At 39.3% G+C, this 25,387-nt stretch overlaps 2 protein-coding genes and 1 long non-coding RNA gene across 10 annotated transcripts; 2 read left to right on the top strand and 1 right to left on the bottom strand.

Annotated features, from left to right (window-relative positions):
- Positions 1–7,794: 7,794 nt before the first annotated feature.
- gadd45gip1 (growth arrest and DNA-damage-inducible, gamma interacting protein 1) lies at positions 7,795–11,406 on the top strand. 3 transcript variants are annotated; one of them, XM_015034114.1, is made up of 3 exons: positions 7,795–8,319; positions 9,139–9,458; positions 11,344–11,406. In XM_015034114.1, the coding sequence occupies exons 1-2, from the start codon at positions 7,919–7,921 to the stop codon at positions 9,419–9,421; spliced, it is 684 nt and encodes a 227-aa protein (XP_014889600.1). In that variant the 5' UTR covers positions 7,795–7,918; the 3' UTR covers positions 9,422–9,458; positions 11,344–11,406. The 3 variants fall into 3 exon arrangements, with proteins under 3 accessions (XP_014889600.1, XP_014889599.1, XP_014889598.1); XM_015034113.1 differs by lacking the exon at positions 11,344–11,406 and adding an exon at positions 10,578–10,664; XM_015034112.1 differs by lacking the exon at positions 11,344–11,406 and having other exon boundaries at positions 7,798–8,319; positions 9,139–9,693.
- Positions 10,047–24,018, bottom strand: LOC106948443 (tetratricopeptide repeat protein 39A). 5 transcript variants are annotated; one of them, XM_015034110.1, is made up of 18 exons: positions 23,785–23,819; positions 22,570–22,674; positions 21,973–22,104; positions 20,721–20,779; positions 20,468–20,535; positions 20,235–20,299; positions 19,383–19,482; positions 17,722–17,787; positions 17,524–17,632; positions 17,357–17,424; positions 15,407–15,466; positions 15,046–15,207; positions 14,863–14,954; positions 13,558–13,678; positions 13,364–13,475; positions 12,676–12,790; positions 11,364–11,480; positions 10,552–10,657 (listed from the first exon to the last, which is right to left on the bottom strand). In XM_015034110.1, the coding sequence occupies exons 1-18, from the start codon at positions 23,817–23,819 to the stop codon at positions 10,552–10,554; spliced, it is 1,692 nt and encodes a 563-aa protein (XP_014889596.1). The 5 variants fall into 5 exon arrangements, with proteins under 5 accessions (XP_014889594.1, XP_014889595.1, XP_014889593.1 ...); XM_015034108.1 differs by having other exon boundaries at positions 10,047–10,657; positions 17,357–17,632; positions 23,785–24,018; XM_015034109.1 differs by lacking the exon at positions 23,785–23,819 and having other exon boundaries at positions 10,047–10,657; positions 22,570–22,837.
- Positions 13,580–15,127, top strand: LOC106948446 (uncharacterized). Of its 2 annotated transcripts, none has more exons than XR_001425172.1 (3): positions 13,580–13,666; positions 14,781–14,924; positions 15,036–15,127. It is a non-coding gene; the product is annotated as an uncharacterized LOC106948446 (long non-coding RNA). The 2 variants fall into 2 exon arrangements; XR_001425171.1 differs by having other exon boundaries at positions 13,581–13,666; positions 14,800–14,924.
- Positions 24,019–25,387: the final 1,369 nt, after the last annotated feature.

Below are 25,387 nucleotides of genomic sequence, written 5' to 3'. Positions count from 1 at the left end.
AAATTTTTTTTGATGAAGGGTGGTGTTATTTTTTTTTTTTTTTTTTTTTTTTTCGCTAATTAAGATCTTAAAAGTGTGGCGAGTACTCGCTCCTGATGCTTTGGTGTTGACTGAGATTTCAAGAAAGCCTTCGTGAACGTTTGACTCAAATTGACTCACGACAGTCATTTAGAAAACGTTTCCTTTTGTGTGTGTGTATGTGTGTGTGTGTGTGTGTGTGTGTGTGTGTTTGAGGTCCGGGCTTTGACTGGGCCGCTCCAGAACATCCGCCTTGTTGTCTTCGGACCAAACTGGATGCTTTGATCATTGTCTTGGTGGAAAATAACTGTTTTCTGAAGCCGTAGAAAATAATCGCTGATTATTTTCTGTCAGTTTTATCTTAGAAATAAAAAATAAAGGGACAAGTTTAAGTGAATGTTTTTAGTCAAATTTTCCATTTTAAGCGTGACTGAAACGCATCTCCACAGCATGATGACACCACCACCATATTTCACCCCAACATGTTGTGTTCCAGGTAAAACCGAAAGTTAAACTTTTAATACTGTGCAGTGGAACAAAAAGTGGCTATGGTCTATGCGACTTATACACTAAAAGAAATAGAATGGAGCTCCAACTTAAAAAAAATGTAGTGAATTTGTTGCATGTAATTAAATTAAGTTTGTCAAATTGGATTTATTTATGTTTGTTCATCACGACGACTTAAACTTAATATTACTTAGATAAACTTGATTTGATGACTTGTAACAAATCAACTATTTTTTTTAAAAATAAGTTGGATCGCCTGTTTTCTTGTTTCAGTGTGAGGGCGCCGCTCTCGAGGGGGTGCCACATGTGTGGTGGAGAATTTTTTTTTTTTTTTTTTTGGGGGGGGGGGGTTCTTTCCCTCCCTCCTACACACAGGCTTCAGTAGAGATGCGCCTGATGATGTGTGCGTGCTTACAACTCAGAAAAAAAAACAAAAAACATTTGCGCTCGTTTTACTCTTAACGGAGGAGAAAATGATACATTCTGAGCTGCTTTCTGTCTGTCTGAAGGGTCTAGTTCTTCGGGGCCTCTCTCTCCTAAAGCAGCTCTGCTTGGCCCCAGAAGTGGAGAGGGCTCTAAAGGTGGTTCTGAAAAAGAAATAAAACTGTCACACTATCTCTAACTGCTCTACCAGGGCTCAGTACTCTGCTAATTTGGCAGCACACTCGGCGCCTCTGGGAAGAGATTTCATGGAAATCGCAGACATTTACAGCACTGCCAACTGGATGTGCAAACAGTAATAGCCTTGTTAATAGCACTAGTGCTTACAGTGCGACTATATCAAGGCTTGGTGATTACTTCACTCGGTGCCAGTGTGCCGAAAAGAGGCATTCATCGGGGCACTTTTGTGTCACATGATTGCCACAATACGGCTGCATTAGTATAATGCGAGATAATCACCCTTCAGACTCAGGCTGAGATCAAGCAGCAGAAAGAGAGAGAGAGAGAGAGAGAGAGAGAGAGAGAAAAGTCGATGCAAACAAACGCGTTACAAGTCCTGCAGCTCCGGGACGTGGACAGGTAGAGTCGATAATTACCGCCATTCATCTTCGCCGGACCCCGGCTCCGCTTTACGAGGGCCGCATCCGCGTGCCGGCCCCACGTTTGATGGATCTCCCCCCTTAAATGAGCAGTCACCAGCGGATAGAGAGCCTCCATCAGTCCGTATTTTGCTCCCATTCATCATCTCATTAGGATCCTGGGCCGGGCAGTAAAAAAAAACAAAACCCTTGGACTCACAGAGAGCGGGAAGAAAACCACTTTTTTTTTTTTTTTTTTTTTTTTTTTTTTTTTTTTTTTGTAGAAAATGTCTGAGATTAATCCAAAAAATGTCTGAGTTTTTTGGCAAGAATTTATTCCTCCTTTTTTTCTATCTACCCCAAACCTCCGTCACAGGAAGGACACAGATAATCTTAGAAAAAAATCGACCTCCTCCACCTCCTCCTGCAGCTACTGTATGTCTGATTAAAAACAACCAATCAGGACCAGGAGGAGGGTGTTAGCGATGTCAATCAACCTCATGTACTTGCTGCTAAATGTGCTAGTCGGGAAGAAACAAATTACTGTACAGAAAAAATGTTAATTCACATTCGTCTTTGGTAGCCATGCTAACTAGCTTTAGCATTCATGACACGGTACACAGCACAGGGAGGGGTGATTGACAGAACTAAGACCTGCCTCCTGGCTCTGATTGTTTCTTAGTTGTTTCTTAGTTGGCAGCAGGCCAACTAAGATATGAGATTATCTGTCTCATATCATACTGTTACAACATAGTGACAGTTTCAACAAATATACAAAAAAAAACAAACAAAAAAAACAAACGGTTACATAATGCAACTTTAAAGATCCATGAAACAGTTTACAGAAATCCCTATGAAATGTTGACACCAGAGTTGTTTTAGGATTGTAGAAGTCCAGTTTGGTCTTTATTTAATCAGAAAAACTTGTTTAAAAAAATAAAAAAATCATAAATATCCTTTTAGAGAGCAGATATGTCTCCACACCTCCCCAAAAATCCAGAAACTCCTCCACCCCAGACTGCTGTAAAACTGCTTACTCTGCCGATATACAGTTGGGAAGAATCCAAAGAAACAAAATCAGCAAAGCTGATCACAGGCATGAAGAAGAGAGAGAAAAAAAATCTATGAACTATTCTTCTTAGAGCATTATGGTTGCAAATGGAAAAACCAGCAATATTGGGATTTAAAAAAATTTTAAGGCCAAAGATCAAGCCGTCTTTTGGCAATTAATACCCCAGCTGCCAAGGACAACAGTAGTTACCTTTGGATTATTAATTTCAGTGTGACGTTCCGGCAGATCGCTGTAATTCATCATCAGCACTGTGGGGACTTGTTCCACCAGCGAGGCCGACCCAACCTCTTCCATGTGCTGATGCAATAGGAAACGGAGACGTTACTTCAAGGCACCGCTGACTTTTCTACGGATCTGGATCCGAATCTGTTGTTGTGGAGAAATGCTTACAGATCCCAATTCTGGGCAAAATCCTCTGCTGTTGTTCAGGGCCAATAAAGACAGGCTCATTAAGCCCAGTTAGGGAACCATTATGGGTTCTTAGTTTCAACGCATAGTAACGCTGAACTGGCAAATTTGCTTTTAATGAAAGAGCGCGAACAAACCTTCCCTCTGCCGGACTGTGTGCATGTGCAGCCATGTAAATAATAATAATAATAATAATAATAATAATAATAATAATAATAATAATAATAATAATAATTAATAATGACAACTGTCCTTGTAGAAATGCTTTGATTCTTTGACAAACCGGGACATTGGATGCTCTCTGAAACGGTCAGTACTGACAACTACAGTAATTATTATTTTGTTGTGTTGACTTCTAAATAGAGGAGAAAACTTTAAATTAGGCCGCATGGGGATAACACAAGCAGGGATTTGGCATCTGTAGTGTTTATTTTGTGTCCATAATTAAAACATTCATCCACGAATTGTCCGTTCAGGGTGGCAGGAGAGCTGGCAGTGATTGGGTGAGAGGTGGAGTACACTCCAGACAGATCGCCAAATGCAAATGACAGGCAGTCATGCAGACGTACTCTGAAACCTCAAAATGATTTCAGAGAAACCAGCTAACCTAAAGGTCATGGCTATCAGTCCCATTTTAAAACAGGTGATTGGACTGATGTTCTGGGCCTGGTTGGTTTCCTATAAAGGCCAGAACAAGCTAGCAGCGCTAGGTGGGTTATGGCGTCTGAAGAAACTCGGATTCTGCTCTCATCTGTTACAGCGGACAATGAGCTGAGCCCAAAAGCATCACATTAAAGTGTCCTAAAAGTTAAAGACCACCGTGTCTCATGTGCGAACAACATCTCAGTGTAGTCAAAATGTAAAAAAACAAAAAGCTACTTTGTTCAAAAAGATCTGTTGTTAACATGTTGATGTCCAAGACTTCTATATTGAGATATTTGTTGATATCCGGTGGATTTTAAAAGTTCTTGGCATTATTAGAGCAGAATCACATTAAACACGTTAATCCCAGCCTCTACACCTTTGATTTGGGTGAATCGGACCAGACATATGGCCTAAACAAAACCTAATTTTGTCATATGAATCCCCCCCATCCCATCTCTGAACACAGAAATGAGACACGTGTTTTCTTACAATGTTCATATTCCAAACAAAAGACAGAGATATTATTTAAGGAAAAAAAATCTCTGTAGGTTACAATCAGAGTAGAAATATCATGCAGCCCTTAACCGGGAGCCAAGGAGACGTCACACTGTGTGTGACAGAGAGCAGTTGGTGTTACAAATGTACAGATTTTCGTTGTTGCACCTAAACGACGACAGAATGATTACAGAGCTGAGTTTTGGAACTGTTTTCCACATCTTATACATGCAATCATAACTGTTAGTGGTTTAACTGTAAACATTAGTCTTTGGTTGTATTACGTGTTGAGTTAGTCAACCTTTACCCTTAATTGTTAGATTAAAAAAAAAGACCGTCAATCTTTCCTAATCGAGCAGCTGTTCAGTGACCGATAGATTTAAACTTTTTTTTGGCTCTAGTGGCCTTTATTTGATAGTTAATTGACAGGAAAGTGGGCAATGAGAGAAGGGGGAAGACATGCAGCAAAGGTTGCCAAGGCTGGGAATCGAACCTGCGACAGCCACGTCAAGGACTAAAACCACTACACGTGGGCCGTGCTCAACCCCTGCGCCACCACATTTAAACTTTACAAAACAATAAAACACAGCGAATTTGTCATATTACATTACGCTTCCTTTTATTTGTAAAAATCTTATTTCTAGTTTAAAACTAGCAGCTTACTTTCTAGAATATTTTTGCAGGTTTTGATGCTGGAAATAACCAATTTTTAGTCCTTTTCCCACAGTAACAACTTCCACTCTGAAGGTTGTATCTATGGCAATCTGTTAGCTCTTGCAGTTAATTTGTAAAGTAACTAAAGATTAGGATACTGGCACTTTGAGCTCAACACGAAAGATGAACGGTCAAATTTCACAGTGAAAACACGCAAAAAGGTCTGCAATAAGAAGTGGCTTGATAGTAATAATGCAAATAAATGTTTATTATTATTATTATTGATTACTGAGAAGGATAACCAATATCTTTCTCTTTGTCATGTTGTTTTTGTGAAAAATGTGAATTAAAACAGATCTTTTTTTTTGTTATAAATGCTTTCCCTTATATGGTGCCTCTATTTTCCATGAATAAAAATACCTTTCAGTCTAAATTTGCTGAGGGTTTGAACAATCGTGCGGGTAACTGAATCAGAAAAAGATTACATTTTAGCTTTTTGACAGACCAATAATAACCAGTTGAGTGCTTTCGCTCATTTCTGGTTTATTGTTTATTAAAGCATGCTGGTCATTTCTGCTGGAACATCCTATCACGTTTTGAACCAATTGCTTTTTTCCCCCAAAACATGTTGTAAATAAATAAATAAGTACAGTTGTTGATCATTTACCAAGAAAACTAATTCAGATAAATTCCATCCACCGCTTGTCATGCAGGATTCTCTACATAACCAAAGCATTTCCAACAGTTTTCGGTACCATTGGGAGAAAATCCAAATTAATAAAAAAAAAAACAAAAAAAAAAAAAACCGATAAGATCCAAGAAAACTTTTAAGATATTTTTTTTTAACTTTGAATCAACGATATGTACCGGCCAAAATGTGGCTGTGGTTGGCTCGCGCGCTGAGCCTAATGAATGCAACCAAAACCTGTCAGCAGGGTTCCCGCACCGCAGTAACTAGAACACCGGGAACAAACGCAGTGCTCTCCGCCAGCTGAATGCACCTAGAAACATGTGCGACACAACCGAGTCACACTTCAGGTGTTCTATATAACTTCCTTTAAACACGTCTCAACACCTCATCCCTCCCACTCACGCGCTCACTCAGAAATAGACCTGTCAACGTGCCACCATCCCTTATCGCCTAACTGTTAACAAGCCCATTTGCCTGTGACTGACGTTGACGCGATCCCTAAAGCCCCGGTTTGGCACCGGATCGCTCCTAAGCCAAATTAAGCCTCTGTCATGCCCACCCCCACCTTCAGTCTCGAGCTTGCCGCCCCTCTCCCCCCCGACCCCTACCACCAACCCTCGTGCCATGGGAACCCTAAATCTTTAATGACGATGGAGAGCTCCGCGCGCTCCCACGATACAAAAGCGGTGACATCTGTCTCTGTAAGTGCCACACTCCAGAGCAACTCCATTTGTTCTCGTCTAAAAGTCCTCCAAAGAAATCAAATGTAGAAGCTGAGGGAGAGATAGAGAGGGTGGAGAAATTTTTCGGGAGGACAGAAATCTTTTTTTTTTAATTCCGTCCCCCAAATGCTTCAGTGCGCTAAAAGCTTTTCAGATCGCCTCCCCTTGTTCCGGTGCTCCGACCGCAGCCCACCTGCTCACGGCTACTTCCAGCTCAGCTCGTCGGCACTTACAATTAAATTTAACCGCACCGTTGAACGTCTGATGGAGCCCCTGTGCTTTGGTTTGAAAGTGGAATGGTGGTGAAAGTTATAATAGTAATAATATATTTTTTTAAAATCTACTTCTATGAGAGCGGGTTTGCTCAGTGCAACAAAGCAAAGCAACAAGAAAAATGATTGTGAAAAACATTTTGCCCTCTTTACAGATTACTTCGGTTTTTGCTTTTTTTGTGTGACATTGAAATGTTTCATATCAAACAAGAAGAAAATCTATTGCTTTGGATAAATATCGTGATAATAAGGCTTTCTCACAATATTTTTGTGGCTCTATTGTGATAACGATAAACTATTCACGTCTTTTTTTTTTTAGATAACTGTATGGCTGGCTGCGTGGCACAGCAATCACTGCTCCATGCAGAAATACTGCTCTTGAAAAACATACACAATTCACTTATTTAGAAAAAGTCATATCAAGAAGTGATTTGTCTCGTTAAACTGCACACAGGATGTTATCATATTTTCACATTTATTGATACTCAAAGTTAATATTTTTCCTAAAAGTTTTGGAGCTCATTCGTACATTTTTTGTTTTGTTTTTTTGTTTTTGGCAAATATATGTTCTTTTTGGTCAGCAGTGGTTTTGCCCTTACTCTCCCTTGTAAGCAGTTTTTGACCAATCATTTTCTCATTGTTGACTCATAAACTGTTCTGACCTCAGCTGAGGCCAGTGAGGCCTGTGGAGCTTCAGATGTTGTTCTGGGTTCTTCCATGGCCCCCTGGATCCATTGTTGGTGTGCTCTTGGAGTTTATGTGGTTGAAACAGTTGCTGAGTAATGTTGACAAAACATCAAAACCTGTGACTTGGTTTGTTTGGTAAGAGAAGAGACTGTAGAAGAAGCCATAACTAATCTTTACAGGCAAGAATTTGAACTGGTAAACTCATGTTCAAGTACTCTGAGCATCATTAAGACTTTAGTTGACATTACAAAACTGGTTTGTTTACTTAGGTTTACCCCAGAAGATGTTAGCGCAAGCTAGCTGTGTTCAGCGTTCATCGTTTTTAGCAAAGAACTGCTTATCTATCTATCTATCTATCTATCTATCTATCTATCTATCTATCTATCTATCTATCTATCTATCTATCTATCTATCTTATTAATAATAAAATAATAATAATAATAATAATAATAGTTATTTTATAGTTATGATGCATTTACAATTAAAGAAAATGCATCATAACACTATGTTTTATGAGTTATGTTTTATTTATTTATGTAAAGCAACCCAGAAACTAGGTTTTTCATCCTCTATCGGCCTAAAAGAAACGTCATTCGTTTTTTTTCTTGTAATATTATTCCAAGCAGTTTGCGCCATCTTGCTCCAGTCCACTAGGCGGCGGCAAAATACATACAAAAAAAACTAAATGTCAAGCGTTTCGGAACCAGAAGAAGCAAACAGAAGAAAAGATGGCGGCGTCCATGCTGGTTCAGAGGACGGCAGCGTTATGTGGGACTTTAAAGGGAGCTTCCCTGTCCAAAGCCATCCTTCCTGTGAACTGTCGCTGTGGGTTTGTGTTGCAGACTGCAAGCTACAACCCCAAACGGCTGTGGCTGAACCTCCGGGATCCCTACATCCCCGACAAGGAGAGCGACAAAACCCCGGAGTGGCAAAAGACGTCTCGGTATGACAGGAAGCTGTTCGGCCGTTACGGCTCAGCCTCGGGCATCCCCCCCGCGTCTCTGTGGCCGTCTTCCGAGGAGCTGGAGAAGATTATAGCGGAGGAAAAAGAGTGGCACCCACCTTTGGAAGTCATGCTGAAGAAGATAGAGGCTAGACAGCAGGAGGAAACCGAGAAGCGGCTCGCGAAGTAAGTCACAATGCAACTGCTCTGATTGGTCAGTTTCTCTCCTGTATCTTTACGGAAACTTCACATTATGAAGTTTCATATTCGTACGCAAAGTACGAATACTTTGCGTTGCAAACTATTCGTACCCCATGAATCTTTCCACCCTTCATGTTACAATCATAAGCTTGAATATGGAGTGGAGAGTAACAAGTTATATTTACTCGCATTACTGTAATTAAGTATAATTTGTCTGTACTTAGCATTTTTTTGTCATTCATAAAACCCGAACTTTTACTTTTATTTCAGGACACTGTGTAAAATGTGAAATATCAGTTAATAAGTAAATACAATAATTAAATCAAATAAAACAGCAGAAAAATTGCATTAATCTGTATCCTGGATTAGTAATCAGACCCTGTGGAGTTGGAAAAACCAATCAGCATTGTTCATGGTAAGCATTTTAATCTCTTTTGAGATATTTGACACATTTATCTATGGTGTCTCTCAGTGCATTTTTTAAATTTATCGTTTGAAACTGGAAATGGAAACTGTAAGGTTCTGGGGAAGCACGGTGGTGGCAGCATCATGGTGTTGACCAATATGCACCACAGTTTTCAGATATTTGTAATTATAAAAATAAAACCAATCCTTCCATTGACGTTTGTTGTAATGTGACAAAAATGAAAAGTCAAATATAATTTAAATGTAATATGTTTTGTCAGTGTTATGTGATTGAAGATTTAACGGAAAATTAAAAAAAAGTCCGCTCTAGCTCTGATGTTAGCTCCAGCTGTGTTTATTGGGCGGCACAGGCTGATTTCTTTCATCTCTTCGCCACAGGGAGAAGCTCATAGCGGCGAACATGGCCAAGATGCCCAAGATGGTGGAAGACTGGCGCAGGGAAAAGCGCGAGGCCAAGCAGAAACTGAAGGAGGAGAAGGAGCGGAAAGCCAAGCTGCTGGCCGAGGCGCAGGAGCGCTTCGGGTACAAAGTGGACCCCCGCAGCCCCAAGTTCCTGGAGATGGTCGCCGAGATAGAGAAGGAAGAGAAGAAGAAACGGAAACTGCTGAAGCGCAGACAGAAGGAGGCGCAGGCTGCAGCGCCCCCTGCTGCCCAGCCCTAGAACTGGAGTTTTTAGCAACATGCTGTCAGTTTTTAAGGTAGAAACAACAAAAAACTCAAATCTGGTTTAATCCATTATGGCAGGAATTGTGTTTTTACAAATGTATATAATAAACTGGCGACATGTTGCTACGTTTGTATTTATTGCGCTGGAAATTGGACTTTATAAGCCAGTGCAGTCCTTCTTTAGCGATGGAAAATAACTTTTTCTGTTTCTATGTATTTTCACCATCTTCTCATGTGTACAGACTTTAGAATAAAATATACTTTTTCCAAAACACCACTTTATTTGAACTTTAAAGAAAGGAGATAACAACAACAAGCTAACTCACAGCATGTCAGATATTCTAATAAATCTAAAACTTACTGATGGTTTTAGGACAGTATTCTAACTTAAAGCTTTATCACATTTTCTGACAACCTTCAGATTTTTGCATCCTTGTGAAGTAGGAGGATTTTTTTTGTCTTTAAAAACATCTAAAATATATGGGTTGGATTTGTTTTCATACTCTTGAGTCAATATTTGATAGAGCCATCAATTGGAGCTGCTCTGTAGGAAACGTCTCTACGAACGACCAGTGGTCAAAATGTTTGATTTTGTTCTCATCTGATCAGAGGAAACCTTCTTCCACATGTTTGCACTGTATTTTATTAAGGTGTATGAGTGACCAACAGTTTCCCACAATGCATCACACTATTAAAAATGACACATCGTCACTTTAATGGTACCTAGTACAGTTTACAGAAGCGGATGTTCCCCACTGATTTTTCCCTTCTCTTCAAGAAGAACACAGCACAACCATACGTTTGAATAAATCTTACAATGTGCTTAACTCTTCTAAAATAAGTTCAATTAGTGAAGATTCAGTGTCATTATAAACCGTAAAACCTCCTCCGTTAAATAAAATAACTTGCATATGTACACTCAGGTGTGTGTTCGCCTGTGGCAGGTAGTGAAAATCCCAGCTCTGCTGCTGTCTGTCTGAGCAGCACTCCTCTTTAAATCACAGTGACGGCACAAAAAACACCTTTGTGAGTGGAACCCGACTGTCTGTTGTATTTAAAAGTCAAGTTTGCTGTAAATAAACTACAGGTTAGAACGGTCCGTGACGAGCAGTCTGGTCATTTCCGTCACATCTGGCTGTCTTCCTCCTCAGGGTCCGCCTTGAGTTTGGCCAGAGCAGCGTGGATCCTGAACAGAGTCCTGGACTCCATGGAGTAGTCCTTGTAGTTGTGCCTGAGGGACACAAGAGCAGGTCGAGCTAGTTTGTGTTTCTAAAAAGAAATCCTTGCTTTCCTACAAGCAAGTCCTGATGGGCACAAGTTAGTGTTACTCACAGATAATTAATGTCATTTTAAATAGAGGAGTAGGTAGCTTATTCTGTTGAAGGAAATAAGATGGAGATGTTCATTAGATTGTAACAAGCACAGCGCGCTGCGCTTGCGGCTTCACCCTGCGTCGCTCCTCAGTCAGTCACAGTAAAAGTTTAACCGAATATTTTCCGTGTTTGATTTTTTTTTTAAATGGTAACGGAAAAATCTGACAGCCATTTTTTTTTTTAGATCAGCAATAGCTTGTTGGTGTATTTCCATCACCACCTGGTAGGAAATGTGTTTAGCGTCTGAGCAGATGGGTTTGGAGTATCGACTTGTTTTATGAGTACGAGTATTTGACACTGGTATCGGGCCCTATATGGTATTTGGACACCAATAATTTTAATTAAAGGAAAGTTTTCTAAATACAAGAACATCGATAGTCAATAAATATAGATTATTGCAACAAAAATATTCTATATGTTACGATAATTCGACAGCAGTAAGACAAGTGTTGCTTTTCTGTTTAAAATAAAATGAATGACGTCCTGTTGTACGTTCTTATGTCCAATATTTACAGTAATACCATGAAACCATGTTATATTTTAGGCTGCGGATGTCTGACTTACTTGGCTTTATGGAGTATCTTGATAGCCGCGTCTCTCCTGCCTTGGTTGATGTAAAGCAGACTGAGCTCCACCAGAGCGTTGGGCACCAGGTAGTGGTCAAACTTAATCTTCTTTTCACTAAAAACACAAAGAGCAGCACAGACAATCTGTGGTAAACAAGAGACTCTAGACCACAGGGATTAAAGACATCACTGGTTATGTTATGTTGGGAGCAGAGTTTTTATGCATTCAGATACGCTGAACTTTGTTGCATTCATGACGTTACAACTGGAAAATTTAATGTAGATTGTTTACTTTATGGGCTCAGGAAGTTGGTCAGAGTTGATAGGAAGACAAAGAGTCGCCTTCCAGCAGGACAATGACCCTAAACATACGACAGGAGCTGTCAAAGTCCTGCCTGAGATTCTGGGACCAGACTCAACATTTGATGTGCCGGGACCCTTTCCAGTCAGTCTAGTCTGGTTTTTAGAAGAAAAAAAGCCTCTTTTTCTAAGGTTTGCTTCGTACAGAGGATCCGAACCCTCGGCTATTGAGAAACGATTTCTTCGTGGAGGCATTGACTCTGTTGAAGTTTAAATTTTACCCAGTCGCTAACGTTTGTGACGTATGCAGCGGCCAGTTCATTGCTAAAAAGAAGCTAACCAGAAATCGCCTGCGCTGTAAACAACAGTCCTTTACTGCGAAGAGAGAAGCGCAGAGCTGAAGGAGACGGCTGTTTATGCTAATTCAGTGTTTGGAAGCGTGGCCGACATGAGCTGAACGGTTTCACTTCAGTCTGCTGCCGTCGCTAATACTACAGGCAGGACACGATTCTAAAAAAGTGAAAATCAACATCAGTGTTCACAACTTCTTCTGTTCGCTGATTGGCCCGGTTGAAATTATACCAGAGGATCTACATCAACGGGAGAAATTCCAGACGGAGCAGAGAAGTGACATTAGAATAGAGCAGAATTGCGTATGAAGGCAAACGCCAGACATAAACCTGATAGAGACACACTTTACAGATTTTTATTTCTTGGAGGAAAAAAAACAATCATGAGCTACTTTGAGTTGATCAACATAAAATCCCAGTAAGATGAATTCAAGTTAGTAACTTACACGACATAGAAATGCTTTTGCAAGGCACTGCTGCTTTTAAAAGCATCACGAGCATCCACGTCGGACGTTGACGTCAGGCTAATATTTGCCAGGCAAATATTTACAGTGTGAGAAAATTCAAGCAGGGAAAAGCTGCTTTCATTTCTTCGGAGTTCTCTTATCAAATAATCTGTAAAGATTTCGTTCTGACGGTGAGAATCCGAACTGAGCCCACCTGGAGCAGACCTTGTTGAAGCATTCCTCAGCAGCCTGCAGGATCGCCTGGTTCTTAAAGCACAAACCCTTCAGCATGTGGATCAAGCAGCGGTCATCCATCAGGTATTCGTGCTCTGCAAAATAAATGAGAACATATAACCAAAAACGGTACTCAAGTAAGAGCAGAACTACTTTTAACACGTTTACTCAAGTAAGAGTAAAAAGTAGCCATACAAGAAATTAGAAAAAGTATTTGGTAAAAAGTCTCAAGTAACTTATCAACTTATTTGTCATTTGGTATTTAAAAATTACATCATCAGACACAACAAAATATAAAGCTAAGTGGAAATTTTGGTTTTCTAAGGACGAAAATGATATTTCTTAAAATGTAAAATAAATAAATAAATAAATAAAAAATAGGCAAGATATTTTTTTTCCAAATCAGTTCCTTTAATAGGTGTGTGTCTGCATCTGGTGATTTTATTTTGGTTAAAATCTAGAAATTTTACTCAAGTAAGAGTAAAAATACTTCATAAAAAAGTAACTCAAGTAAAAGTAAAAAAGTACAGGATAGTAAAAATACTCCTAAAAGTACTTTTTTTTTTTCCAAAAAGTTATCAAAGTAAATGTAATTGAGTAAATGTAACTAGTTTCTCCCCAGACACTGTATAACAAAAAATCCAGTGATGTGTGACAGGCTGCGATACCGGGAGATTCCAGCAGAGTGCGCTCTGCCTCCACCAGAGTCTGCATCATCCCTTCGGTCAGCTCTGGCCGCTTGCTGATCATGCTGAAGCCGTTCCACATGTACATCATCTCCTGTGATTACGCAGGCGTGATGTGAGCCAAACAGAACTCTCTGTGTGGGTTTCTCTGATCCTTTTCATGCTGTCTGACTCACCAGAACCGGCACCGGCAGCCTGACCGGGTTGGAAGACTTGTAGCGTCGGGCTTTACGGATTGCAAACTTTTCGGTCGGAGGAGACTTTCCTGCTATCTTCTGCTTGAGGGTTGGTACTTGTCTGAAGAAAAGGGAAGGAGGTTGAAACAGATTTAGAATCGAAATTTTACTTTAGGTTGGTGGAAAAAAAATAAATTATAGTAGGCATTTTCTGCCATGAAAGAAAAACGATAGCTCAACAGGAAGTCGTAATTTTGACTTTCAAAGTCATAATTATGACATGCAAAGTCATGATTACAAGATTCAAAGTCATAATTTTGAGATTTAAACTAATCACGAGATAGAAAAATCATAATTTTGATTTTCAAGGTCATAATTATAAGATTCGAGATCATCATTTTGAGATACAAAGTCACGCTGTTTATCTAAGGAGACATTCTCCAGGTTCTCATGATCATAGCTTTGATTATGCTAATGTCATAATTATGACTTTAAAACTGCAGCAGTATTTACAGAGAAAAATGGTCAAATTGACTCGACGGCTGAAAACTACGGAGTCCCCTAAGGGACATGGAGCATTTTTTTTTCTTTTCTGTTACCTTTCAAAACTTTTGCATTTAGTCACAATAGGTTCTGATCCATTCATGCAGCATAATTGAATATTGGAAGTTTCTTATGGTGACCATCATTCTTTCTGCTACAATATCAGGCTTTCGTAAGTTGCATGTATGTTAATATCTCGTTGTGTAATATCTAAAGTTTTATAGAAAGAAACAACTCATCTATTCCTGAGTTATTATCATGGGGTAATAAAATCGTCTGACAGTTTTGGTTGTTAAAGGCTGGTTGTGATGTGCTGTTCCATCTCAAACTTACACAGACATAAACATGCAGTGAATAAAATGATTTTCCATCAGTTTTTTCCACCAAAGAGGTGACAATAATAATAATAATAATAATAATAATAATAATAATAATAATAATAATAATAATAATAATAAACAAATTTTCACCGAGGATCTTTAAATGTGTATATATTCGAAATTTTAAATTGACAATTGTGACTGTATGCAAATACTGTATTGCGAGGGAATGCGAAAGATTTTGAGGTAACAAAAAAGACACATTTTTTCCTCATGTCTCCTATGGGGTTCCGTAGAAAACAAATGCAAACCACACTTTTTTTTTTTTTTTATTTAAAAAATAAAATTCTCCCATTTCAGTGCATGTCCTTCATCCCAGAACTCTCTGATTGTACGCTCACTGTTCAGTCTTTCCAACAAATGAAAAAAACACAACACTGACCTGAAGAGCTCCACCTCGTTCTCTCCAAAAGGCCGCGCCTCTTCCTCCGGCAGCATGCTGAGGTAAGCAGCTTTCATGTACACATACATGGCCTGGAAGAGCAGCACGGGAAAAACAACATTAAAATATAATAATCTATTTCACAACAAACATTTGAAACTTCTCCTGTCCAGAGTCGGACACCTTGGACCAGCGGCTCTCCTGGCTCAGCAGGTCTGCGTAGAAGTAGGCCATCTTCCAGGCGCGCTTGAAGGTGAAGCACCACATCAGCTCCCAGTAGCACATGTGGTGGAACTGCTTCCACGTCTGCTGGGCCTTACAGCCTTCTTCGAACAGCGCCACCGCCTGGCAGCACGGCGAGACGGCGCCACAAAGGAGAGCAATGAGGAAGCAGCAGCTAACTGTACTTATTAAACATTAACACTGAGCCTCGGTAAATAGGGGAGGGCAGCAATATCACCATAGTTACCGTTCGAACCCATGAGAAAGGGCTGCATTCACACATCGTATGATCAGCTGACAAAATGGGCAATTAGAAACAAACCTCATCGATGTTTCCTTTAATCTCCTCCGTTCTGCCGGCGAAAAAGAGGAATATTGCACCCTGCGTGAAGAGAAGGAGGGGAAAATGACACATGATGCAACTGTAGCTACTGGTTTGTTTGACTGTTGGATTCACATCAGTCCTGAAGGATGTAACAATCTTTCTTCACTGTGTTTGATCAAGACGTTTTCACTCAGCCACAGCACTAACTGCGTCACAGTTCAGTTTGCTCTGTGGGTTGGGCTGGCAGGTGGAGACAAGGTGGAGTGAGAAACAACTTGTGAATTTACAAGATAGACAGAGAGAGAGAGAGAGAGAGAGAGAGAGAGAGAGAGAGAGAGAGAGAGAGAGAGAGATCTGTAATGGTTTTGGATTTTTCATTATAGTTGAGTTTTATTTCATTGTGACTTTTTGTTTGTCTAATTCAGTTAGCTTCAATTAGTTTTTAGTTTGTTATTAGCTAAACGTTGCTTAGCTTCAGTTTAGTTTGGAGGGTACGTTTTAGGTGGAGAATTCAAAAGCTGTATTGAGATATGTTTATATCGATTGGATAATGAATGCTCAACAGAAGACAAGATTATCAAAAATGGATTCAATTCTTGTCGAACAACCATCTGACTGGTGTTTTATCGCAACTTTCGCCGTTTTACAGACTAGCGTAAGAGTACGGAGAGCCGTCATTTGTCGACATCTGACATAAGATGCATGCGTGGGGAAAAAAAATGGATTCATAAACACAAAAATGAAGTGTACTATTTCTCGAATTTCAGTACTTAGTTTTATAAGTGGATGATATAGTCCAGTGAGGTTTTCCATTATAATTACCATTTTTATTTATTTAAGTCAACAACAATGTTTTCTCAATGTCAGTTTTCAATGTTTTGTTCATTTAGTCAACTGTAATAACCCCAGAGAGTCAGAAGTGTGGTGAAAAGAAATTTACAGCTCCGCTCCGAAGTTTACTCAAAGTCATTGTTGGCGTGGATGTCATATTCATTTATGGTTGCACAAATGTGAAGATGTCACCCAGTGACTTCAAGTTGCACCTCAACCACGTGCTTCCAGTTTCTTGAGCAAGGTGCAGGCAGAACTCTGGCAGGATGTTGGATGTCTTTTCTTGACAGAGGTTCATCTAAAGTGTTTGGTTTCCTCTCTGGAAACCAAACACTTTTGGGTCCCTCTGACCCAAAAGTTTAAAATGGTTGAGGATGTTCGGAATCACCGAATCACTCAGTTGAGTTTAAGCTGAACCATCTCTCCCAAACTCTTAAATTAAAGAAGATTGGTTTGGAAGTTCAGGAACCATCAAGGTATAAGCCGCTCAAAAAATGGAAGATGCTGGAAAAACTTGCAGTGCAGTCAGCAGTGAAGTGAGTCTAACACTCAGCATGGAATGAAAAAGTGACGACCGAGAAAGAAGCGCCTTCTACTCCAACAGGAATTTGCATCGCCTCACATGAACAAGCAGAGTTTCTTCTGGAGAAAATAAACATGGTCGCATGAGACAGAGGTGAGCTGCTAGGTCATAGTGACAAAATTTATGTTTGGAGGAGTTGAGGTGAGAACAGTTCAGCATGCTAGCATTAGCATCAGGCTACAAGTCTATTCCGCTGCGCATTAGAAAGGTCAGGTATAATCCTGATTAGAAATTTGAATGCTTTTGATATCAGAGGTGGTAGAGTTAATTAAATGAGCTAATTTTCAACTTTTAAGCATAGTTCACACATTTTCAAAGAGCTTGAGGTGGGAGCCAGTCCAGGAGTTTAGTGTTAGCCTGGTCACCTAGCATAGCTGGATTTCCAGCTTCCAATTGGAACACAGAACAGGGAAAACATTTAAAATTTTTAGGTCCAACGTTTCAAGGTAAACCGATCACTGTCTTTTAACTCAATTTGCCAAGGCGTTTTTGGGGATCTTTAAAAAAGCTAATCCTTTAGCATCGAGTCTTACCCGTGGGTATCGGAGCCGGAAAGGTTTCAGCAGTCGCTCAGCCTCAGAAACCTCTCCCTCCCCCGTTCCTGAGCAGATAAAAACAGGAAAATGAAGCCAAACAGAAACGTTAACATTAACATCAATGTTTAATGAAATCATCACACAAATCCAGCAGCAAAAACTACCGAGGACAAATGTGAGGAAGGTGTGGTAGCAGAGCAGCAGCAGGGCGCAGAGCATGGAGCGCAGGTTCATTCCTGTGGCTCCGTCACAGAGCAGAGACAGGCCGTATTCCTACAACAGAACAAATGAGGAAAACGTCTACCAGGCTGTGAGATTCTGCTGAGTCAATAGAGCCATGGCAGAAATGATAAACGTCAAACCTTGTCACCGGAGAAACCCGCAAACTCCAACATTTTAAGAATACGAGGAGGAAATAGAGACAGCGTCTGAAAGAAAAGGAAATCTGATTAGCCTAAGAGCACGATTTGACTAAATGTATTGACATTAATATATATATATGTATATATATAGGATACGTAAAATCCTTGTAAAAATTAATAGACCATTAATTATGTTCAGCATTTTAAATTTTATAACAGGAGTGTCAAACTTACTTTAATTTTGATCATGAAAGTCTTTAAAGGGCCAGTGAAATATATTGATAAAACTACTTATTAACAAACTGTTCAAATATTATATCTTTCTTTCCATTTGAAGAGTACTTCCAATTTATTAATCTTTAATATGTTTTCACATTGATGCAATTTGGCAGAATACACCCCCCCCCCACCTAAAAAAACCCCTGATTTGATTTGACTGATAAAATAACATGTAAGCACATAAGTGTTACCTTGAAGCTCTATTTCATCAAAAATATTTATGGAGGGTTAGATTTGAAACTTCCAGAATCGAACTTGAAAATAAAGTTTTCATTTCCATGCGTTTAACAATCTCGTACACAGCTGATAAGGAATTACTTCATTATTTTTACAGCAATGTTGTGATTTATTTATATTTTGCCAAGTGTAATGGATAGATGGGCAAGTAGGTTTTTAAAAGTAGTAAAAGTCAAAAAAATTTTATAGTGCTGCTTGCCATTGATTTAAAGTGACAGCAAAAAGCACGGATATTTAAGCTTTCCAGTTTCAGAAATAATTCATTTGTCTGTCGTAAAAGTTCATCAGGATATCAACATGAGGACATTCAGGAAGTCAGTGAAGATATTTCAAGCCTGGAGTCATGTGCTCATGCTTTATTGTTGCAGTTAAAAACGTCAAACAGATTTGCACGTGTATTTGTGAATTATGGCCAAACATCTTGATTTTGTCTACTCTGTCCAAAGAAGATCTCTCCTTAGTCAAACAATGTGGCTTGTTTGAGAGAAGGTGGAGTTTTGAAAGCTTAATCGTTGTTTGTTTAAAAACAGAGTTTCATCTGAATACGCTTACGAACAAGGAAATGGATTTATGACTCTTCACAGATTGATGGGCAGCAAGATTGTCTTCGCTAAGACCATTGAGGTCTTTCTACCTCAGCATGTTAATACACAAATGAATGATGTAAACAAACAAACAGTCAAAACACCAAAGTGTTGATAATTACTTCATGATCATCTAATCATTAGTTAATGACAAGTTAATGATAATCAACTTGATTAATTAATCATTAACTAATCATGAGTAGTTAATGATTAACTAATCATTAGTTAACAAGTGGAAAATCGTTAACTAATCATTACTTAATGATTGGCTCATCATTAACTAGTCATTACTTCATGATTAGAGCATCATTATTTAACTAATCAATAACTAATGATTAGTTAATCAAGTGAATGTGGTGAGCTAGCATCAGCTAGCAGATAAATGTGGTGATCTTAGCTGCCTAAGAGGAAAATGTCACATTCTGTTTTCTCATCTGAGGTTGCACTTCATTTAAAGAACAACTAAAGACCAGATTTGTTTTTAAATGGTGGAGGGTTCTAAAAGAAAAACAAAAACAATATTCTTATTTTTTAGTTATCTGTGCATACTTTGTAACATACCAAGTTAAACGCTCCCACTCCGAAGGAAATGCCTCCCTCCAGGTGAATGTGGCTCGGTCCTTTGACGCAGCTGTAAGATTTGATGAAGTTGTGCAGATCTCTGGGTCATGAAAGAAAAGTGAAGGAACTACTTAGCAACAAACATCTGAATGAAATAATCACACATCTATGTATGTTACAAAACAAATCTTCATATTAAAATCAGCATAAAAAAATGACACATAAAAACACCTAAGACCCAGAAACAAGCTGAAGTGAATTATAGTTAAACTTTTTTTTTGTTTTTTAGAAAAAAAAGATCAGTTCTTCTTTTTCTGAATCTTCAGTCAGAGGAAGAGGAGCTTGCAGTGGTCAGAAGCTGACCTCTCACCTTCATTCGTAACATAAACACATCTCAACGCAAAATGAGCCAACAGTGGAAAAGCATTCAGCTTTTATTATCTCGTGCTCTATGTGATGAAACAACACAAATTAATGTTTGGTTGTGAGATAGAAGTGAAATTATATTGTTTGCTAAATATCTTATTAGTGTACATCTAAATCCTCAAACAGACTCAGTCAGATTTAGGACAATGATTTTTATTTGTAAAAAGACAATATATAAATTTATGTACAATTTATAATTACACTCTTTGTGTTGATGTATGGCTGGTTTTTGCTTGTAAAATGATCAAATCTGAAAAAGGTTCAAAGTGTTCTAATATAATGCAATACAGCAGCCATGCTGGTGAAATAGATACTTAGTACGTCTGTCTTCAATAAAGTATATGGCTGTTGTTTGTCAACAACTACAGAAATTAACTTTAGAAAGCATATAGAGTAAAACATTCCCTTTTTTGAATAAGTACTTACTTGTAAATCATGTAACTGTTTCTTACTTTGATCCCACCTTTGATAAAACTCACCATGCTCTCATCCTGAAGGAACACAAAGCGGAGAAATGTTATAAAACCCAAGTGCACACGTTTACACGAAAGTAAAAGGATTAAGTTTGGTTTCTGAAGCGGCTAGCTTTAACTTCAGCTGTCATGTCGCCGTGTTTGTATTTATTGTCTGTTTTAATAATTGAGGCAACTTTACTTTACCTGGAGGAAAGTGAGAGCAGCTCTTTGGAGTTGGCACTCTGCATAGCACACCTCCGCATGGAGCTGCACTGCAGAAACACACACCAACACACACATCCAGCAAAATGTGAAATAACTGCTCTAACACCATCCTCCATCAACAAAACCGTCATTTTCTCCTTTAACAACGTGAAATATTCGAACCACGTCGCACGTAGAATGTAACATGATGAACAAATCTTCCTCAGTAATGTGTAACAGCTGCATCTTTTACCTTCAGAAAGAGACTCTCCGACTGACTTGTTTGCCAAACCCTGGGATTTCCGTCGAAACCTGCAACGTTGTAAAAAAAGAAAAAAAGCAAACATTCAACGTACAGAAATGTTACATCATGAAGGATTCAAAGCAAATATGAGCTTGTATATTCTCCCTCAATCATTACAATCAGGGTCAGGTTGGGATCAGCAACATTTTTTTGTCCTATCTAAAATGGCATCATTTGTTTGACAACAGGCTATAAATTTAAACCAATTTAAACTTGCCATTTAAATTGGCTTAAATTATAACCAGTTTAAAACAATTTCTACACATGCTTCATTTAAAGGTACAGTATAACTTGCATAAAATGTCTTTTTTAATATTTGTTAAAGTTGTGAGATAATTTGTGAAAAGTTCAATCTTCTCCTCCTTCTCCCTCAGCTGCTATTGCCATCTTAAGAAGCTCCTGGACAAAAACAGCCAATCAGAGCCGAGAGGAGGGACTTAGCGCTGTCAATCAACTTCGTGTACGTGCTGCTCAATATGCTAATAGCAGAGAAACAGGAAAACTGTTTATCTGTTGCCATCAGTGGCTATGCTAATTAGCCTGAGCATTCACAACATGCTATGCTAGCTGCAGCGTAGCAGAGAGAAAGGAGGAGGGATAAACAGCGCCACATGGAGGGTGGTGGACAGCGATAAGCCTCTCCTCCTGGCTCTGATTGGCTGTCTGTTAGCACTGGCAGAAGACATAGGAGTTTTTTCTGGATTATCCGTCTCACTGTAAAAATATATATTTTTTATATAAAAGTTACATACTACAGCTGTAAAGAAATGGAAGTGCAGGAGCCGTTGTGCCTCAAGGTAAGAATGCTGGTCTGAAGATGATCAAAACTGACAAAGACAGCTTGAAAGCAGGTTCAGGTTCAGAGCTGTGAGACATTTCTTTCTCCTCACTGGACAAATTATTGATGAAGTTTCGATCTAAATACAGTTCTATGACTCTCCAACATTTACCTCTGCTCCTCTGTATTTTTTTTTTGTTTTTGCTAGTGGCTTCTTACTTTTTCTAATAGACCGATTAACCAACAATCTATACTTATTTCAACAGGGCAATTGTGGCTCAGTGCATGCAAACTTGTATTTGCATGCACGGTCACAGCAAAGCAATAAATGTAATTGCACCTCTATGCTACAGCATTGAGCAAAACAGAGAAATAAAAGAGGCATTGTAACGGTGTGCTTGTGTTTGGATGAACCAGACTGACCTCTGACAGACCTCCTGGGCGCTCTTCATGGTGTTCCCCGCATTGGTGATGTCGTCGTGCTGAAAGGTCATCATGGCCTGCATCTCCAGCACCGTGGCGTAGATCAGAGCGTGGTACATGCTCTCCTGGACTCTAAAGAAACGGGAGCAACAGAGGACCACGGGGTCAACACCCTCCACCTCTGGCTGTGAGCAAACTCAGCTCGGCTCGGCCGCATTTTCCTGCGGAGGCCAGATAAGAGGCCAGGTATCTTTCCCTTCGTTGTTCCTTTCTATCTGCTCCGTCTTGTGCAACGTGTTTGCATTGCACAGCTGACGCTCCGCAGCCTTGTTGAGTCAGTCGGGCCTTGGGCGTCAGCTTCAGCAAACACTCGATATCCTGGAGACCTAGAGCCTGTCGGCCAGGCCCCTGGGTTTCACGGCTCACGCCACAAAAAAGACAGAAAGAGTCTGAAGTCGGCAACAGAAGCTGAGTACTTGCTGACATCATGCTGTGAACACACTACCACAGAGTTTAGATGTGGCTTTTTTTTTCTTTAACGGTGAGAGCCAGCCGACGGGGGACCTGACCGTAGGCGGGGAGCGGGATTAGCGTTACCTTGGCCGCAGCCTCTCCAGGCTCTCGTTGAAGTGGTTGTTAAGGAAGAGATCCAGGGCCTCCATGCACTCATCCAGACACGCTTTCAGGGTCATCTCAGAGGAACTGCAGCACAAATGGGTGCAAAGATGAACAAGAGAGATATGACTGAAGTGAGATGGGGGAGGAGGGGAGGAGGGTGGCGGTGGTGTAGCAGTATATGCTCTCATAATAAAGCTGCAGGATGGCAGGTTTAGTCAGCGCTGTCATAATAAGCAATAAATCAATTCGTCGCATGATAAATTAAATCAAAAGCAATAATTTTATTATTTTTTTTACAACAATCGTCAAAGAAACTCTTTCCTTTAATATCATTGAAAAAATTTATACTGTTAGTTTAGCCTTTCAGACGTACGATATTCACTTCAATTCAAAAATACTTTATTGATTCTGGAGGAATATTAAATTGAAGTTCATATTTGATCATTTTATTCAAACGGTTGTTGGTGTTGATGCTGACAGATGTGTGCAGGAAGGAGCTCCTGTAGCGGTCAGTATTACAGCGAATCTGAAGAAGCCTCTGACTGAAGTCACGGTTGTTTTCTCATAAGGAGGAAGTCTGTAATTTCCTTGAAAGAACACCTTTAGCTTTGGTTGTCAGGGAAACAGTTGTCAAAACACTTTGTTAGGACAGATTCAAAAAGATCAGAACTGTGTTACAAATGTTTTGGGATTTAATTACAAAATGATTCCTTTTTCTTTTTTTTCAGTATTTTTAACATGGGGGCACAAACCAAAGAAGTAATATGAACAGTGAGGATTAAATTAGTATTGACCCATTTTATTTAATTTCATATCAAAAGTGTTATCAATCTACCAAAAATGTTCTCTTTCCTTCCCGGCTTGTTCCTTTTTGTAAACACTTTCTTCTCCACTAACTAAAGGCACATAACCAGTTCTTATTTCCTGGAACAGCAACTCCGCTTCCTCTCTCGTTTCTAATAGTTTAATGAATCGGTATGCAGGATCATAAGGACGGAAAAGCTTTCCTGTTGTTTCCTGGCACAGATGCCAGTGATGATTGTCTCTGTATGTCGTCAAAAGGAGGGTCTTTCCCAAAGCTTGAACACAAGAAAGCTGTCAGCGAACTCAAGAGCGCAGGAAATGTCAAAACTTTTTCCACCCCCACCCCCCAAAATAGTTCTTATTTCCTTCTCCAGTGAAGTCTGAACTTACTTTTCCGCAGCATTTGGGTCTTTCCCATTGGACATGTTCCCTCTGCGGGCGGCGCGCCGCGAACACCTGTTAGGAACCCAGCAGCAGATCCTGTCCGCATTCAGGAAGAGTTACGCCGATCCGACTAGACGCGGAGCTCTGAGGGTGACATGGAAACAGGTTTCCTCTCGATCAAATTCTGGCAGAGCATTCAGAGGTGAAGGCACGCACTCATCTGCGCGGATCTTACTGTTGGAGCGTGCGCATTAGAGGCGCGCTGACTCCTCCTCGCTGACTCTATTGACACACACCCACATATATGCACACACACACGGGGGCATCGGGCGTTCATTCAAATTAATGAGAACATTTTAACAAAAAAACAAACAACAACAACAAAACAAACATGGAATGTATGCTTTAATATTAGAATCAAGTGAATAAAAAGTAAATGTTACATTTCTATTATCTTTCTTTTAGTAAAATAATTTTGCAGCTTTCATTCTTGTTGGGATATTTAAATTGGTTGAAATGAAGTTGTAATAATACATGGAATGTAAGAAAGCTGACGCAACTTCCGACGCCTAAATAAACAATGAGGCGCTCGCCGGTTCAAATGTAATTTCGAACTGCAAACACTGGAGGGCGATGTTGTCACATCTATGCGATGAGCGACAAGGCTGGGAGAAGCGCTGGTACTGACTCAGTCGATACTTTTCATTTTAGTTTTCAAAACGAGGTGGAATTAAATACAAGTTTCTGAGAAGCGATGGAATAGAGCAGGGACGTCAAACTCAGTTTCACTGTGGGCCATATATCAAAAATCTGAATATTTTTAATGGGCTAGTTGTGCTAGAATGCATTAATAAAACCCATTAAACAGTAAAAAAATATTAATAAATATCTGTGATTGGATTTTGTGACTATTTTGTGTTTTTTTTTGTAATCAAAATCCCAGATTTGGTGGTGCTAATTTAGAAATATTTGTAAGGAATTTTTAGGATATTTGCGCTAATGTATGATGTTTATTGTGGCTTTGTCACTGACATCGAGTAAGGCTGAGGCAGCAGTCACTTAAGCCCAATGTCTTTGACCAACTTTGAGAAAATTTTGCAATGAAATCAGAAAGAAATGTGGGGATCTGTTGACTTTGTGGGAATTTTGCAGACTTGTGAAAAAATGGAGGAAATTATTGATGTAATTTGGAGTCCTGGTGAAAAATAAATATACTAAGTAGGTTAGCATACTTGAAGCCACGCTAATCATCAGTATACTTAAAGTGTGTTATTTTGGAACAACTCATTTTGTACTTAGTGTATTTTAAAAGTAATTAAATTGTAGCAAATTACAATTTAAAGCGTACCAAGTGTACTGAAACATGCTTTTTTTGAACAGCTAGTTATACTTTGCATACTTTAAGTATGCGGCTATTTATGTCATATAGACATGCTTGAATAGTATATATTAAGTGTGCCATTTCTGTGATCAAATTACATTTAAAAATATATTTAGAATGTATTCTAAGTATATAAGCATTCCATATTTTATATATTAGTAGTGTGATTACGGTATGCTCCAACTAGACTTTTGTTTTACTGTAATTGCTAATGAAGTACACTTTTTA

This window comes from Poecilia latipinna, unplaced genomic scaffold, assembly GCF_001443285.1.
Source record: "Poecilia latipinna isolate Pla-1442-1.1 unplaced genomic scaffold, P_latipinna-1.0 Scaffold288, whole genome shotgun sequence".
Classification (NCBI taxonomy): Eukaryota; Metazoa; Chordata; class Actinopteri; order Cyprinodontiformes; family Poeciliidae; genus Poecilia; species Poecilia latipinna.
This window is presented reverse-complemented; position numbering and strand designations above follow the sequence as displayed.